This window comes from Chiloscyllium plagiosum, chromosome 30 (genome assembly GCF_004010195.1).
Source record: "Chiloscyllium plagiosum isolate BGI_BamShark_2017 chromosome 30, ASM401019v2, whole genome shotgun sequence".
NCBI lineage: Eukaryota > Metazoa > Chordata > Chondrichthyes > Orectolobiformes > Hemiscylliidae > Chiloscyllium > Chiloscyllium plagiosum.
Window position 1 is genome coordinate 7,420,709 of NC_057739.1, and position 18,859 is coordinate 7,439,567.

At 41.5% G+C, this 18,859-nt stretch overlaps 1 protein-coding gene across 6 annotated transcripts in view; it reads left to right on the forward strand.

Moving 5' to 3' along the window:
• pnpla7b (patatin-like phospholipase domain containing 7b) overlaps window positions 1–18,859 on the forward strand; it is a 345,798-nt gene that overhangs the window by 258,235 nt on the left and 68,704 nt on the right. For all 6 annotated transcript variants that reach the window (XM_043719904.1, XM_043719899.1, XM_043719901.1 and 3 more), the window contains one exon: window positions 9,678–9,834. In XM_043719904.1, coding sequence (XP_043575839.1) covers window positions 9,678–9,834 — 157 coding nt within the window. The remainder of the gene's footprint in view (window positions 1–9,677; window positions 9,835–18,859) is intronic.

The following is an 18,859-nucleotide window of genomic DNA, read 5'->3' on the forward strand; positions in this document are numbered from 1 at the left end:
AGGGTACTGGTTGGTACGGTGGGAAAGGAAGAAGCGGAGGGCTTTGAGTTCTTCGTGATGGGGGATGGAGGTGTACAGGGACTGGCACTGCCAGCACCGCCTTCCTAACCTGCAATCTTCTTCCTGACCTCTCCGCCCCCACCCCAGTCTGACCTATCACCCTCACCTTGACCTCTTTCCACCTATCGCATTTCCGACGCCCCTCCCCCAAGTCCCTCCTCCCTACCTTTTATCTTAGCCTGCTGGACACACTTTCCTCATTCCTGAAGGAGGGCGTATGCCCGAAACGTCGATTCTCCTGTTCCCTCGATGCTGCCTGACCTGCTGCGCTCTTCCAGCAACACATTTTCAGCTCTGATCTCCAGCATCTGCAGCCCTCACTTTCTCCTCAAGGATTGTCCCAAATAATAGCCGAGTCACAGAGCCAGAATGGTCTTGTTAGTTATCCCCTGCTATGGTCTTTTAACTTCAGTGTTCAATTAATTGATCAGAAGAATCCATCACGTCACGCTTCATTGTCAGAGAGTGCACTTTTGTATTAAAAGACTTAACTCAACTGAAGTGTAAATGAAAATGCAGAGTGTAATGTTGCAACACTGGGCATACTGTCTTACTGTTCTGCTTGGCTTTGCAAGCCACTGTCGAATATGTGTTTTAGTTCTACAGCACATTTCCCATCTCTCAGCGTTCTGTGAAAAATTGACAAAGGACAGCTCTGTTGTCTTCTACATACATAGTGATTTTTCAGCTTTGGTTTCCCTCTTTGCTGATAGTTGATCAGTCTCACAGATGAAAGGAAAAGGCCATTCTCTCACTGAACATAAATCTGGGATGCTATCAGGCTGTATGCCCATGGGCAGTGATATATTGGATTTTATATTTATGTTAGCTTCAGCTTTGTCCTCAGCACTAAGCTCTTGAACCATTACAGCGCTGATTAGATGTTTCAGTGGTTCCTCAGAGAGAGGGTCCAGGTGTATGATGTCAAACATTTTGGGCTGTTGTCTAAAGATCATTTCTTCTCATAAGGCCCTGCATCATTTAATTATAATTTTGTACACTCTACAGGGCAGAGTGATTAGCTAAAACATACACAGAGGTGCCTCCTGCTCCCACATCAAAGAATAAACATATACTTTGGGGTCAGTAACTGAGATTGACAGCTAAGTGGACCAAACCATTGTGCCTTCTTTGCCATCGTTTCTACCACATGCTCTCTTCATCGCAATGTAGGTTCTGTTTCTTGCTCTCCTTCGATGGTTTATATTTACAAAGCAGCAACATGGAAGACGCAGTAATTATTCAATGAGAACTACAGCCAGTTGTAAGAGAACATTCTGTGGGTATTAAATGCAACGGAATGGATTTTGTTTTTGGGTGGACGGGGGTGTAGCTGGTTTATGAAGAATGTTATTGCAAAGTGGAAACACAGTGAGATTGAGAGGGGATGAGAGGTACGCACAGCCAGTATTGAGTGTGGATGGAGAGATTAACAGCGTGGAAATGCGTCCCTCAAGAGCAGGGTGAGGGAGATCAAATCTTGTCCATTGGGAAGAGAACTGAAACTTCTGGGTGTGGTAGATTTTGCTCAGTAGCTGATAGACATTGTTTAGTCAGGTGGTTGAGTTCAGAACAGAATTGAAGAGTACAGAAAACGTAAAAGATCGATAACCGTCCTGTATGTTTTGTTGGGAGCTGTGAACAACATGACCAGTGGAACGTGCAAGGTTCTTTTGTTTTTGCTACCTTTAAGAGTTATTGATTAGAGAGTGGGAGCACATATGCTGTCTCTGCTTTGTTTCTCTAAACTAAGGCTGCTGTGCTCTGACTGAATAAAGGCTGTGACTTTCCTGTGCATGTCCCTTGGTTCAGTGATTTTTTTATGAAGGAGCCACGTGGTTGAGCTGTACAACACATCTTCATTTGATCATTGTTGTTCTCCCATCATTGGACAGTTATCTCAACCTGCTCTGGAAATTGCAGTCATAGAGTCATAAAGATGTATGGCATGGAAACAGACCCTTCGGTCCAACTTGTCCATGACGACTAGATATCCCAACCCAAATTAGTCCCACCTGCCACCACCCGGCCCATATCCCTCCAAGCCCTTCCTATTCATATTTCCATCCAGATGCCTTTTAAATGTTGCAATTGTACCAGCCTCCACCACTTCCTTTGGCAACTCATTCCATATACGCACCACCCTCTGAGTGAAAATGTTGCCCCTTAGGTCTCTTTTACATCTTTCCCCTCTCACCCTAAACCAATGCCGTCTAGTTCTGGACTCCTCGACCCCAGGGAAAAGACTTTGTCTATTTATCCTATCCATGCCCCTCAATTTTGTAAACCTCTATAAGGTCACCCCTCAGCCTCCGCGCTCCAGGGAAAACAGCCCCAGCCTGTTCAGCCTCTCCCTGTAGCTCAAATCCTCCAACCCTGGCAACATCCTTGTAAATCTTTTCTGAACCCTTTCAAGTTTCATAACGTCCTTCTGATAGGAGAGAGACCAGAATTGTACGCAATATATTCCAAAAGTGGCCTAACCAATGTCCTGTACAGCCGCAACATGACCTCTCAAATCCTGTACTCAATTCTCTGACCAATAAAGGAAAGCATACCAAACACCTTCTTCACTATCCTATCTACCTGCGACTCTACTTTCAAGCAACTACGAACCTGAACTCCAACGTCTCTTTGTTCAGCAACACTCCCTCGGACCTTAACGTTAAATAAGTAAGTCCTGCTAAGATTTGCTTTTCCAAAATGCAGCACCTCGCATTTATCTGCATTAAACTCCATCTGCCACTTCTCAGCCAATTGGCTAATCTGATCAAGATCCCGGTGTACTCTGAGGTAACCTTCTTTGCTGTCCACAACACCTCTAATTTTGTCATCTGCAAACTTACTAACTGTACCTCTTATTCTCACATCCAAATCATTTATATAACTGATGAAAAGTATTGGACCCAGCACAGATCCTTGTGGCACACCACTGGTTACAGGCCACCAGTCTGAAAAACAACCTTTCACCACCACCCTCTGTCTTCTTTCTTTGAGCCAGTTCTTTATCCAAATGGCAAATTCTCCCTGTATTCCATGAGATCTAACCTTGCTAACCAGTCTCCTGTGAGGAACCTTGTCGAACACCTTACTGAAGTCCATATTGATCACGTTCATCACTCTGCCCTTACATGAGTTTGTTTCTTCAAAAAACGCAATCAAGTTTGTGAGACATGATTTCCCACGCACAAAGCCATGTTGACTATCCCTAATCCGTCCTTGCCTTTCCAAATAAATGTACATCCTATCCCTCGAGGATTCCCTCCAACAACTTGCCCACCACCGACAACAGGCTCAGTGGTCTATAGTTCCCTGGCTTGTCCTTACCGCCCTTCTTAAACAGTGGCACCACGCTAACCACCTTTCAGTCTTCTGACACCTCACCTGTGACTATTGATGGAACAAATATCTCAGCAGGAGGCCCAGCAATCATTTCCCTAGCTTCCCACAGAGTTGCAGGATACACCTGATCTGGTCCTGGGGATTTATCCACTTTTATGTGTTTCAAGATATCTAGCACTTCCTCCTCTGTAATATGGACATTTTTCAAGATGTCACCATCTATTTCCTACATTCTATATCTTCCATGTCCTTTTCTACATTAACATTGATGCAAAATACTCGTTTAGTATATCCCCCATTTCCTGCGGCTCCACACAAAGGCGGCCTTGCTGATCTTTGAGGGGCCCTATTCTCTCCCTCGTTACCTTTTTGCCCTTAATGTATTTGTAAAAACCCTTTGGATTCTCCTTAACTCAATTTGCCAAAGCTATCTCATGTCCCCGTTTTGCCCTCCTGATTTCCTTCTTAAGTATACTCCTACTTTCTTTATCCTTTTCTAAGGATTCACTCGATCTATCCTGTCTATACCTGACATATGCTTACTTCTTTTTCTTAACCAAACCCTCAATTTCTTCCATCATCCAGCATTCCCTATACCTACCAGCCTTTCCTTTCACCCTAACAGGAATATACTGTCTCTGGATTCTCATTATCTCATTTCTGAAGGCTTCCTATTTTCCAGCCATCCCTTTACCTGGCGAACATCTGCCCCCAATCAGCTTTTGAAAGTTCTTGTGTAATACCTTCAAAATTAGCCTTCCTCCAATTTAGAACTTCCACTTTTAGCTGTGGTCTACCCTTTTCCATCACTATTTTAAAACAAATAGAATTATGGTCGCTGGCCCCAAAGTGCTCCTGCATTGATATCTCAGTCATCTGCCCTGCCTTATTTCCCAAGAGTAGGTCAAGTTTTGATTAACTTTTGAGGCTAACACCTTTGGGTTTCCTAACAGTAAAGCGCAAATAAACAACAGTGGCCTGTTTAGGATTTTTGAAATATAAACTACCTATTTGGAATTTGTGCAATTCAGCATTGGCTAATCGTTTTAGCTTATTTACCCATGTTACACGTCATGTTACACTGGTTCCTGGTGTCTCTTTATGTACAAATTTAAAGCCAGAATAGATCATTTATATGTTTTAAAGTTGCTTTTGTTTTTTAAATGGGCATCTTGTGATGCAGCAAATACACGAATAGTTCACTTTGCTTTTAACGTTATCTGGACATTGTCAATGACTTTGTAACTCGAATAAAATTTGACATTTGTTTCTGGAAATCAGAACTACCATTTTGTATCGCATAATTACTCTCTGAAGTGCAGGGAATTTTATTAACCTGTGATGGGTCACTGTGGCACCACAGCAGTGTTGCATCTGTCCATGTATCTCTTGATGATGATGTTGCCCATAAACTGTTGTAATTTCTCTTTGCACTAATACATGCTGACATTTGTTTTACTCTGCACTGCTTCATCCACCATCTGTCTTCCGTCGCGAGGCTAGATGTTGTTGGCAGATCATTTGATCCTGAGGGTTCGCTGAGCAAAGACCATCACGTTGTTTCAATCATCTACTGTTATTCCAGGGCTCGTAGGAGAGGCCTTTTTCTGCCTCCCCGTTTCACCTCCATCTAACGTTCCTTGGTGTTTTTTAACTGAAGGCAAATTCCTTATTACGACTGTTTCACTGAGTCAGCAATCCACACAGACCAAGCGCTGAACTGGGACAGATCAGGGTGCATGTAATTCAACAGCATAAAGAAAGCCTTGCATTTAAGTAGCACCAATCGTGACCTCAGACTGGCACAAAGTCCTTTGCAACCAATGGAAGTGTACCTGCTATTGCAGACCTCGGCATTTTACGGCCCGCGGGCCATAAAATTTGGTCATTCCTTTGGTCATTCCTGTCCGGCCCGCTTGAGGTCAATCTTAAATTAGAACATAAATGAAAAAGTATTTACGCTACGCACGCAATACAACTGTGTTGCTTTTGTTTTGAAAAGGATGCTTTTTTTATTTACGTATGGACGCACATGCGTGTGTATGTGCATGTGTGCGTGAACAGCTAAAAGTGATGCTTGCTGGCTAGCCCTCAAAATGTCAGCTCACACCATGATATGTCATATCCCACAAAATCGCCAGAAACAGTAAGCAGTTTTCTGATGGAGCGTTTATTAAGGAGTGCTTGTTAGACTCTGCAGAACTAATAAGCCTTGAGAAAAAGGAGGCATATGAGAATGTGCCCCTCTCCCGATGCACTGTAACGAGAAGGATTGGGGACATTGCGAGAAATTGGGAGCTTCAGCTGCAGCACAGAGCGGTCAACTTTGACTTTTTTTCCTTGGCTTTGGATGAGAGCTGTGACGTACGTGACACAGCCCAGTTAGTCATCTTCGTACGTGGGATAACTACGGACTTTAAAATCAAGGAGGAACCGGTAGCCATGCAGTCAGCGAAAGGAACAACAACTGGTAATGATTTGTTCACGGAGGTAAATGCATGTTTGGACACGTTGGGACTAAAATGGGACAAGCTAGCGGGTGTGACAACGGATGATTGTCCAAATCTAATGGGAAAAAATGTTGGACTCTTAAAGAGAATGCAGGATAAAGTGACAGAAATTGACCCTGAACAGAAATTGGTATTTTTGCATTGTATTATACATCAGGAAGTGTTGTGTAAGTCAGTGTTAAAAACTAACCATGTGGTTAATGTTGTAACTAAAATAGTTAACTTCATCAGGGCAAGAGCTTTGAATCACAGGCAGTTTGTTGCATTTTTGGAGGAAATTGAGATTGAACATCGTGACATAGGCTACCACACAGCTGTCAGGTGGCTCAGCCTGGGCAACATGCTGAAAGGTGTATGGGACCAGAGAGAAGAAAGGGAATGGTATTCCACAGCTTTCAGATGCAGACTGGATTACAGACCTTGGTTTTGCTGTTGATGTGACTGCACTTATGAATGAACTAAATGTGAAACTGCAGTGCAAGGGCCTTTTTGTGCATGAAATGTACAACTTGGTGAAGGCTTTTATGAGAAAGTTGCAGCTTCTCTCAAGCCAACATTCTCACCCACTTGCCAACACTGAAGGAAGCCACACCTTCAGCTGATCACCTCCACAGGTACTCATCTATGTTAGAAGCAGTGCATGGTGAATTTCCAAGGCGATTTCAAGACTTTAAAACGATTGAGAATGAAATGCACATGATTTTTTCCCATTTACATGCAATGTGGAGAATGCACCTAGTGATGTTCAGCTTGAACTCATTGACCTGCAATCTGACACACTTCTGGCGAGTACTTTAGGTCAGTCTCACTGCTTGATTTTTACTCTTCCCTCAAAGAGGACCACTTTCCACACATGAGGAGGCATGCTCAGAAGATTCTAGTCCTCTTTGGATCTACCTATATATGCGAACAGACATTCTCAGTGATGAAGTTCAACAAATCCAAATATAGATCCTCTATCGCTGACGATCACCTCTCAGCTGTCCTTCGCATATCCACCTCAGACATTCAATGCACTTGTTCAAGCCCAAAACAGACTGGATTTTTCTCACTAAGCAAGTAAAATGAACTGAAAAACATCAAAAGCACTTACTGCTTTTTGTATAGAGTTGTTTGTTGTTTGTAATACTGAACAATAATGAAACAACTTTTCATTATTGGTTTGTGAGATTAACATGTTAAAAATAAAATGAAATACTGAAATTATTGTTTTTACTGTTTATTTCTTCTATATTTGACCTATTCCACAATTTCATATTTTTATTGTAACAGAATATCCTTATTCTTTTGATTATAAGTTTCAGTGCAAGACTATATAATTTAGTACTTTTTACAATGGGAGAAAATTAATACTGAGCAGAATTATGTTCAACTTATTGTTGGTTCGGCCTTCCAACACACCTCCGGTTTCTCATGTGGCCCCTTGGAAGAATTAATTGCCCCCCCTGTGCTATTGTAATGTTAAAAGCATGGTAGTCAATTTGCTGAGAACAAGGTTGAGTGTAGGTTTTGTGCCAAAACTCAAGTCGTAAATTTGCAGCCTTTATGACTACTCAGAATCATTTTGTTCCACCCACAAAGCTCCTTGACCTAAATACTGAGCTTGGCAAATTTCTGCTGATTGAACTTATTTGTGGCCCATAGAGGAGGCTCTTCCCAAGTGTGGTACAGAGGAATTAGTCGGCACAATTAAATCATTGCTACACATTTAAGAATATACTCAATTTGCTAGGAAACTGAACTAAAATGCCAGTGCAAAGTGAAACAACTCAATATAATTTCAGTTATGAACCAAATATACTGAGCATGTTTAAGCAATGCTACTTTTTTTGTGACAAGTTTATTTTCAATTCTGTTAATAACACTAAAATTTATCACTTGACGATGTCAAGAATACATAATTTTGTTCAGTTATGCGAGCTGATTCTATTGTCATTAAAGATTCTGCATTTGAAGTTAAAGAAAAGTATTTTTGCAGAAATTGTAGCCTAATGAGTATAATTCATACTAATTTCTCAACTGCACCCAAAATAGAAACTCTATCAGCAATCTGTTCAGTGATAATGCTTGAGGGATAATTATAAACAAAGATAGTGGAGTTGGCGTGAGCATGGAACAAGTCACCTTCCACACTTCAAATAGTGCCCTGCGATCTTCTGTGTCCATCTGAGTGGCAGACAGGGCCTCCAATTATCAATTACTTGGAAGGTGGTGCTTCCAAATGTGCAGGACTCATTCAGCACTGTATTGGGGCATGTCAGCTTGGATAGGGCTCTCTCGTCTCAAGTGAGATCTTCTGACTTGTATGCAAGAGTGCAACCAAATGAGTCTTCAGCGGTGTTCATAATCTCAAATTAAAGCTAATTTTCTTTTGAAACAAAAACAGAAATTGCTGGAAAAGCTCAGTAGTTCTGCTAACACCTGTGGAGAGAAATCAGAGTTAACATTATTGCACCCAACCCATTGTTAGCCACTAAACTGATTGTTTTCCATTCCTTTGACTGTCCAATTGTTCTCTCTTTTTGGGCTCTATCCCCACCTATCATTTACTCCTTACCTCCTCTCCCCACCCTATCGTCTGTATAAAAATCAACCTTTTCCTAGCTACCATCAGTTCTGAGGAAGGGTCATTGGACCCAAGGCATTCACTCTGATTTTTCTCCAGAGATGCTGCCAGACCTGCTGAGCTTTTCCAGTAATTTCTGTTTTCATTTGAGTTTTTATCTAATTTTCTTTTGTATTGGTTGGGGAGAAAAAGCAACAAGGAAAAATTACTTTCGGTATTGTAATACATGTTCAGAGACTTCCATTTGGCAGAACTAATCAGTGCTGGGGTTCCACTCCAAGTCTTTCCCATTCCATCCACTTCATCTCTGTATTTATTCTATTCCCCTTTCTCAGGTGTACTCACCTAGTTTCCTTTCGAAAGCATCTGAATTATTTGCCCCAATTTTATCCTGTGATAGTGAGGTCTAGATTCTAACTCATATTGAACAAGTTTACAGTTTAAGGAGGAAAATACTGTGAATGCTGGAAATCGGAACCAAACATAAAGAATACCAGAGAAACTCAGTAGGTCTTGCAGCATCTGTGGAGAGAGGGGTGTAAATGTTTTGAGTCCTGTAAGACTTCTTCAGAACTGAAAGGTGTTGAAGTATAGGTGCCTTTTATACTTTTGACAGAAGCACAGGAGGAACTACAGGGCAGGTGGTATGGAGGCCTGATGCACAAAACACAGGGATTGTTAATAGTGGGGAAAGAAACAAAGATGTGAAAATGTGTAAATCAAGGGGTGAAAGAGAGAGAATTGGTCCTTTCTACTAAGTGTAAAGTAAGTGTGCGACAAATATGACACAGTTGTGAGGGTTTATGAGGAAGAGACTGTAAGAAAAATGGGAATAGATGTAATCTAGTTAGTTTCTGAAGTTAGGGAGTTCAATGTTGAGACCACAAAGCTGTAAGGTGCCTCAGCAGAAAATGAGATGTTGTTCCTTGAGCTTGTGTTGTACTTCATTGAAGCACTGCAGCAGGCCCACCACAGAAATGTTAGTATCCTAGCAGCATGGTTCATTGAAGTGGGCAGCAATTAGAAGGGCGCGGTAATTCCTATAGGCAGAACAGAATTCAGAAATCTTCATCTCTGCCCAAAGATAGCAGGTCTGACACTGAGTTGCTCTATTCTGTGTTTGCTACTGTCTGTTAATGTTGGAAAATGCTGGTCAATGTTGTAAGCTGCAACCACATGAACTACATTTGTGTTTGCAGGGGCTGTTCTCAGGTGGGGATCATCCGAGCGATGCACGAGGCTGGTATCCCCATCGACATGGTGGGTGGGACCTCAATTGGCTCATTCATGGGGGCACTCTATGCAGAGGAGAGAAACGCAAACCGCATGAGGAACAGAGCCCAGCAATGGGCCAAGGTAAGACCAGTTACCTGCCAACCACAACTAGAGAGGAAGATCGTTTAAAGGGCAGAGTTACTTGCAGAGGAGTCACTATGTATAAAAACACTGAGGTGCCCTGCAATAATGGGATGTTGCTGGCTGCATCAGGTGCTGTTTTTCCAGTAAATCGTGTGGCTCAGTTAGCTAACAATGATTGAGATAATGCAGAGGTGGAATTATCCAGCCTGGGATCAGTGAATTAATTACCTTCCACTACAGCTGCTCAGTAGTGATTACTTGCTATTGCTTCTTGAATAATGCACTTCTTAAATGGCATCTTCAGGGAAGGAGGGGTTTAAAGCTGTAGTTATTGGGAACCATGATTCTGTCACTGTCAGGGACAATGTTGTAGTTATTGTTATTGGAAATACCATATTACTTGAATGGTGAGGGAGGATATAACGAGGGAAAAGCAGTCAGTACAGAACTTACAGGTGGAACTGAAGAGCAGTAAAGGATCTAAAACTATAATTTGTGTTGGGTACAGACTCCTGGGGGTAGCACCTTTGAAGTGCTAGATTGTATAAATGCACAAATTAGGAAAGTGTGTACCAAATCCAGAGTCGTATTAAGTGGGAGATTTTAACTTTAACACAGATTGGGGGAGACAGACAAGCACCTGACAGAAAGATGGTGAATTTCTGGAGTGTGTCCAGGATAGTTTTTGGCAGCAGTATGTCCGAATACAACAAGGGGGCAAACAATATTGGATTTATTAATGAGTAATGAGTCAAATTCAGTTAGTAATCTAACTGTGTGTGAGCATTTATTAAACAGTGGTCATAACATGAATGAATTCAATGTCACATTTGAAAGCAAGAAGCATAAACCAGCGATGATAGTTTTAGATTAAGATAAGGCCGACTTTGACGAGATGAGACCGGGACTGTCCACAGAAAAGTGGGAAAGTCTGCTAATGGGTAAAACAACTGAAGAATAGTGGGGAATGTTTGAAGAAACATTTAACACAAAACAAAGCCAGTTTGTAACCCTGAGATGGAAAGGCTCCACTTCACAGGGGAAAGAAAACAGCCATGGACAATTAAAGAGATAAGGGGACTGCATAAAGCTAAAAGAAAGGGTATACAAAAATGCAAAAACCACAGATCCTGCAGAATGTGACAGAAAGAAAGACCAGCAAAGGGTCATAACTTGGCTTATAAAGACAGCTAGAAGGGACTATGGAAGGAAACGTGCCAATGACATCAAAATGAATAAGAAGAAATGTTATAGTTATATGAAAGGAAAGCAGGTGGTCAGGAGCAATGTGGGCCCAATAAAGACTGGAAGTGAAGATATTGTCAATGAATATGGGAAAATGGCAGACATGTTGAATCATGACTTTGCAGAAAAGGAGGATAACTTGCCAGAAGTCACAAGGAAATTATTCTTGTTTGGAAGCAGAGACTGAATAAAACTAATATAAATAGCGTAGTGGTTAAGAGGAAATCAATGGAATTAAAGAGTGACAGATCCCTGGGACCTGATGGTTTTCATCCAAAGGTGTTAAAGGAAGTAGGGGGGCCACGCTATAGATACCCTAACTGTAATTTCTCAGCGTTCCCGATCCCTCTGGATTGGAAAATTGTGCATGTCACTCTGCTGAAGGGCGAAAGTGGAAAACCAAGGAACTACAGACTGTTGCCTCACATCTACAGTGGGGGGAAATAGTCAGAGTCTACAGTCAAGGATGGGTAACTGAACACCTTGAAAATTTTCAGTTAATCAGGGAGGCCAGCATGGATTCCTGATGGGTAGGTCATGCCTAACTAAACTGATTGAATATTTTGAAGAGGTGACTAAGGTACTGGACAGGGGAGTATGGATGTTGTTTATATTTACTTTCTGAAGGCGTTTAATAAAATCCCACATTGAGACATAGAAGCCCATGGAATTAAAGGTAAGTTAATGACATAGCTGGGAAATTAGTTGAGTGGCATTTGACAAAATGTAGGGGTAATGGGTGGGTGATCAATCGTGTCCCACAAGGGTCTGTGGTAGGCCCTCAATTATTCATATTATTTATTAACTGCTTGGATAATGGCATATATTCAGATTTGCTAATGACAGCGTTGTTGACAGTGTAGATGACAATGTAAAATTACAAATGGATATTGATAGATTTGGTAAATGGTCAAAACTGGCCAATGGATTTCAATGTTAGCAACTGTGACATTATCCATTTTGCACGGAAAAAGAACAGATACTTTCTAGATAGTATGAAGTTACATGCAGTGGATATGCAAAGAAATTTGGGAGTTCAGCTGCATAGATCTTTAAAATGCCATGAACAAATGCAGAAAATAATCAAGAAAGCTAATGGAACGCTGGACTTTATATTGAGAAAACTGGAGCATAGGAATGCAGAGGTTATGCTGCAGTTATACAAAACCCTGGTTAGACCCCACTTGGAGTACTGAATGTGGATCTGGGTGTCACACCTTAGGATGTAATGGCTTTGGAGGAAGGATAACATGTGTTTACAAACATGATAGCTGGACTTCATGGGTTAGTCATGAGGAAAGACCATACAAATTAGGCCTATTATCTCTAGAAGTTAGAAGGTTAAGGAGTGACCTAATCTAAGTCTTAAAGATATTAACAGGAAAAGGCAGGGTAGCTAAACTCTTTCCACAGTTTGCACAAAACTAGAACTGGATTCTCGAACTAGGGGCACAGTTTAAGAATTAGGGCCAGACAGTTTGGGAGAGATGTTAATGAAACCCTTCTACACGCAAAGGGTGTATGTTTGGAACTCTTCCACAAACAGTAGTGATACAGGATCCGTTGTTAATTTTAACTCTGAGACAGATAAATTTTGGTAAGCAAAGGTATTAAGGGATATGGGCCAAAGACAGGCATATGGGGTTAGGGCACAAATCAGCCATGATGCCATTGAATAGTGGGACAGGCTGGAGGGGCTGAATGGCCAACTCCTGTTCATAAGTTGTGGGGGTAGATGTCACTTTAGGGGTTGGTGGTATGATATTAATACTCTCTTTGTCAGAGGGTGTGATGTTGGTAGTGTTGTTATTGGTGTTAAGTGGGATCATAGAATTGCATTTCCAACAGAAAGTTGTCTGTTGATCTGTCACTGATTTGCACCAAAAGGTCCCCAAGGGTTAATTGAAACAAAAACAGTAACCACTGGCGAAACACAGAAAGTTTGACAGTATCTGTGGAGAGAGAAGCATTTTGAGTCCAATGATCCTTCTTCATAAGTGAAATCAGCTGGGCAATGGTATTTGTGCTGCTGCTGGGGTTGGGGCGGATATCAGAGTGTGTCTGGGAAAACTTAACAAACAGTGAAATTTACAACTGATCTTGGAGGAACCTGGTTGGGAGAGGTCACAGCACAAAAACAGATTAGTGAATAGTTTTAAGTATAGCCTTGCTGTAAATCTACAATAGAGAGTTTTATTGAGATATGTCTCTTGATTAAACTTAAAAATATAAGCTATAAGTGTTAAGTTAGCCTGGAGCAGTGTTTTGAAGAGGAATAAGATGGTGCTATTTTCTGATTCTGTAGATTGGAAGAAGCAAAAATGGTCCTTAATAGAGTGATATGCTCTTCTTGTCGGATGTGGGAGTTTAGGGAGAGTTTACATGTTACTGAGGATTATTTCTGCAATAAATTGGTTGCGAATCCTGTTAGATTGAATGGATTAGTTGGAGTGACAATTAGAGGCAATGAGGAATTTACAAGAGCAACGGGGTGTGATGGATGGCAGTTATAAGAAGGGAGAAAAGTCACAGATACAGTCACATAGATGGGCTAACTGCAGGAAAGGTAGGAGGGGTAGGCAAGTAGTACAAGGGTGTCCTGTGGCTATCTCTATCTCAAACAAGTTTGCTGTTTTGGGAAATGTAGGGGGTGATGGATTCTCTGGGGAATTTAGCACGAACAGCCATGTTTCTAGTACCGAGACTGGCTCGAATCTAATGAGGGGTACGTCAGGTTCCAAGAAATTAGTTGCGTTAGGGGACTCTCTAATCCGAGGGACAGACAGATGTTTCCGTGGCCAGCAGTGAAAACGCAGAATGGTGTGTTGGCTCCCTGGTGCCAGGATCAAGGATGTCTCAAGAGACGGTGCAGAATGTTCTCAAGGGGGAGGGTCATTGTACACATTGGAACCAATGACATAGGAAGGGAAAAGGTTAAGATCCTGAAGGGAGATCACAGAGAGTTAGGCAAGAATTTAAAAAAGGAGGTCCTTGAGAGTAGTAATATCTGGATTACTCCCAGTGCTATGAGCTACTGAGGTAGAGCAGATGAATGCATGGCTGAGGAGCTGGTGTATGGGAGAAGGATTCACATTTTTGGATCATTGGAATCTCTTATGTGACCTGTACAAGAAGGATGGATTGCACCTGAATTGGAAGGGAACTAATATACTGACAGGGAGATTTGCCAGAGCTGCTCGAGAGGATTTAAACTGGTACGCTGGGGGGGGGGGGGGCGCGGTGGCAGCGGAAACACAGGAGGTAGTGACAAAAGAGATTAATCTGACAATCTGAGACTGATACAGTTTGGAAAACGACCAAGTCAAACAGACAGGGTAGGCAGGGACAAATCACAGAACAAGGTAGGATTGATAAATTAAAATTGCATTTATTTAAATGCAAGAGGTCGAACAGGGAAGGCAGATGAACTTGGGGCATGGTTAGAAACATGGGACTGGGATATCATAGCAATTGCAATTACAGAAAAATGGCTCAGGGGTGGACAGGACTGGTAGCTTAATGTTCCAGGATACAAATGCTACAGGAAGGATAGAAAGGGAAGCAGGAGAGGAGGGGGAGTGCTGTTTTTGATAAGAGATAGCATTACAGCTATACTGAGGGAGGATATTGTTGGAAATACATCCAGGGAAGTTAATTGTGCGTAACTGAGAAATAAGAAAGAGATGATCACCTTATTGGGATTGTATTATAGACCCCCCCCCCCCCCCGATAGTCAGAGGGAAATTGAGAAATCTGTAAGGAGATCTCAGTTGTCTGTAAGAATAATAGGGTGTTATGGTTGGGGATTTTAACTTTCCAAACATAGACTGGCACTGCTATAGTGTTAAGGGTTTAAATGGAGAAGAATTTGTTAAGTGTGTACAAGAAAATTTTCTGATTCGGTATGTGAATGTACCTACTAGAGAAGGTGCAAAAGTTGACCTACTCTTAGGAAATAAAGCAGGACAGGTGACTGAGGTGTCAGTGGGGGAGCACTTTGGGGCCAGTGACCATAATTCTCTTCATTTTAAAATAGTGATGGTAAAGGATAGACCAGATCTAAAAGTTGAAATTGGAGAAAGGTCAATTTTGATGGTATTGGGCAAGAGCTTTCAAAAGCTGCTTGTGGCAGATGTACACAGGTAAAGGGACAGCTGGAAAATGGGAAGCCTTCAGAAATTAGATAACAAGAGTCCAAAGAAAGTATATTCCTGTTAGGGTGAAAGGAAAGGCTGGTAGGTGTAGAGAATGCTGGATGACTAAAGAAATTAAAAGTTTGGTTAAGAAAAAGAAGGAAGCACATGTCAGGTATCGACAGGATAAATCGAGTGAATCCTTAGAGTATAAAGGCAGTAGGAGTATACTTAATAGGAGAAATCAGGAGGGCAAAAAGGGGTCATGAGATAGCTTTGGCAAAAAGAGTCAAGGAGAATCCAAAGGGTTTTTACAAATACGTTAAAGACAAAAGGGTAACGAAGGAGAGAATGGGGCTCCTCAAAGATCAGCAAGGCGGCCTTTGTGTGGAGCCGCAGGAGATGGGGGAGATACTAAACGAGTATTTTGTATCAGTGTTTACTGTGGAAAAGGGCATGGGGGAGATAGAATGTAGGGAAATAGATGGTGACATCTTGAAAAATGACCATATTACAGAGGAGGAAGTGCTGGATGTCTTGAAACGCATGAAAGTGGATAAATCCCCAGGACCTGTGCTGGGTCCACTACTTTTTGTCATTTACATAAATGATTTGAATGAGAGCATAAGAGGTACAGTTAGTAAGTTTGCAGATGACACCAAAATTGGAGGTGTAGTGGACAGCGAAAAGGGTTACCTCAGATTACAACAGGATCATGATCAGATGGGCCAATGGACTGAGGAGTGGAAGATGGAGTTTAATTTAGATAAATGTGAGGTGCTGCATTTTGAAAAGGCAAATCAGGGCAGGACTTATATACTTAATGGTAAGGTCCTAGGGAGTGTTGCTGAACAAAGAGACCTTGGAGTGCAGGTTCATAGCTCCGTGAAAGTAGAGTCGCAGGGAGATAAGATAGTGAAGAAGGCGTTTGGTATGCTTTCCTTTATGGTCAGAGTATTAAGTACAGGAGTTGGGAGGTCATGTTGCAGCTGTACAGGACGTTGGTTAGGCCACTTTTGAAATATTGAGTGCAATTCTGGTCTCCTTCCTATTGGAAGGATGTTGTGAAACTTGAATGGGTTCAAAAAAGATTTACAAGGATGTTGCCGGGGTTTGGAGGATTTGAGCTACAGGGAGAGATTGAATATGCTGTGTCTGTTTTCCCTGGAGCGTCAGAGGCTGAGGGGTGACTTTATAGAGGTTTATAAAATCATGAGGGGTATGGATAGAGTACATCGACAAGGTCCTTTCCCTGGGGTGGGGGAGTCCAGAACTAGAGGGCATAAGTTTAGGTTGAGAGGGGAAAGATATAAAAAAGACCTAAGGAGACCAGAATTGTGCGCCATATTCAGAAAGTGGCCTAACCAATATCCTTGGATATCAAGCACTAATGAGCAAATTTAAAATCGACATAGAAACAAAATATTGCAGAAGCTGGAAATCTGAAATAAAAGCAGAAAAGGTTGGAGAAACTCATCAGGCCTGCCATCTTTTGTGGAGAGAGAAACAGAGTTAATGTCTCCAATGTGATTCTTCTTCAGAACTGTAGTCTTGGTAATCATATTTGACTAATTCATTTGCACTCTTTGAGGAAGTAACAAGCAGCATAGATAAAAAAGAATTTATGGATGTATAAATTAGTCAGAAGGCATTTGACGATGTGCCACATCAAAGGTTGCAATGCAAAATAAGAGCTTGTGGGAAAAGGGTAACATGCTAATATGGATAGAGAATTATTTGGCTGATAGTTTTCAGGAGTACATAAATGGATTGTTTTCTGACTGGTAAGATGTCAGGAGTGGTGTGGTGCAGGGTTGCTGCCTCAATCATCTGTAATCTGTACAAATGACTCAGGTGAAGGGCTCAAATGTGTGATTGCCGAATTTGCTCATGATGTGAAGATCTGAACATAAACTGTGAAGAGGGCATGATAAATTTAGGATGGTTAAGTAAGTGTACAACAATTTGGAAGGTGGATTATAAAGTGGGAAAATGAACTTCTCCACTTTGGCAGGAAGAATACACAAGCTACATATTATTTTAACGGAAAGAAATTGAAGAACTTTGAGGTACAAAGGGATCTGGGTATACAGCAAGATTTACAAAAAGATTAGTATGCAGGTACTGGAAGTGCTTAGGAAGGCTAACAGAATGTTGTCATTTATTGCAAGAGGAATGGAATATTAAATTAGAGAAGACTACCAACAGTAGTATAGAATGTTAGTAAGGCTACATGTCAACTACTAGGTACAGGTTTTGTCTCCTAATTTCAAGTAGGATGTAAATGGATTGCAAGCAGTCCAGAGAAGGTTCGCTTGACTGATGTCTGAGTAGGGGTGAGGATTTTTTTTTAGAATTCCTACAGTGTGGAAACAGACCCTTTGGCTCAACAAGTCCACACTGACCCTCCAAAGAGTAACCCACCCAGACCCATTCCCCTACCCTATTATCCTACATTTACCCCTGACTAATGTAGCTAACCTACACATCCCTGAACGCTATGGGCAACTTAGTATGGCCAGTTGTCTAGTGAGATAATGTTGGACTGGTTAGGCCCCTATCCTTGGGAGTTTAGAAGTCAAAAAGTGATTTTAGTGAAACACTTAATAACTTAAGGGGGCTCGGCAAGGTGGGTGCAGGTAGGATGTTTCTGATAGGTGAAAGGTAAAACTGGCTACTCAGTTTATCAATGAAGGGTCTTCCAATTAAGGTGGCAATGAGCAGCAAGCTTTTCTCTGAGGCTGAAGGATTTTGGAACTCTCCCTGAGAGTGATAGCAGTGGGGTCCTTGAATACCTTTAAGGTAGAGATATATTCTTAACTGACAAAGGACTTGGAGATTGTCAGAACTTAAATGGGAGAGTAGATTTGAGATGTCAGTCAGATCAATCATGATTATCTGAAGCAGCTCAGGCTAGAAGGCCAACCACTCCTAACGGGCATGTTTGTAAGACATTACCTTGGGTTTATTTCTATTAGTTTGAAAAGTTGACAGTGATCTACTTGATGCTTTTAAGATAATAAAAATATTTAACAAATGTGGCGAAGATTATTCCTTAATTGAGAGATTCCAGAACAAAGGGGTCACATTCTTAAAATTTGTGTTAATTTGAACAAAAAAGGGCAGTGGGAATGAAGAACTATTTCCCACTAAAATACTGTGGATGCTCAGACAATTTAAGCTTTCAAACTCTGAAAGATGGATTATTTGCGATTTTGGCGAAGTTGTTAGGGGAATGTGGTTAGAGGAGGATTTTTGCTTTGGCGTGCTAATCTTTCATGATCTAATTGAATAGGCGAGCAGGCTTCAGGAGTTAAGCGGCCTACCCCTTTTCTTATGGAGTTGTCAAGAACTTCGTAAAGCCTTTCTGGAAAGGCACTGAAAGTGAAATTCTGTAATCTGTTAAAATTGCTATGTTTGTTCTCACTTTTAATACTTTTAGTTAATTAGCCTGATTCATAGTAGTGTGATCTGTCATAGTGTGTCACCAGTTTGTTTATCTAAGCGATTGATAGAGTACGAGGATGCCAGTAATTAGCAGCTTAAGGAAGCTGCTGCTGCCATAATTGTAGGTCCACTTGTTCCCAAATTTTTGAGTTTTGTCCCAAAATTATGACAAAAACAAAAGCTGGAAATTTTAGCAC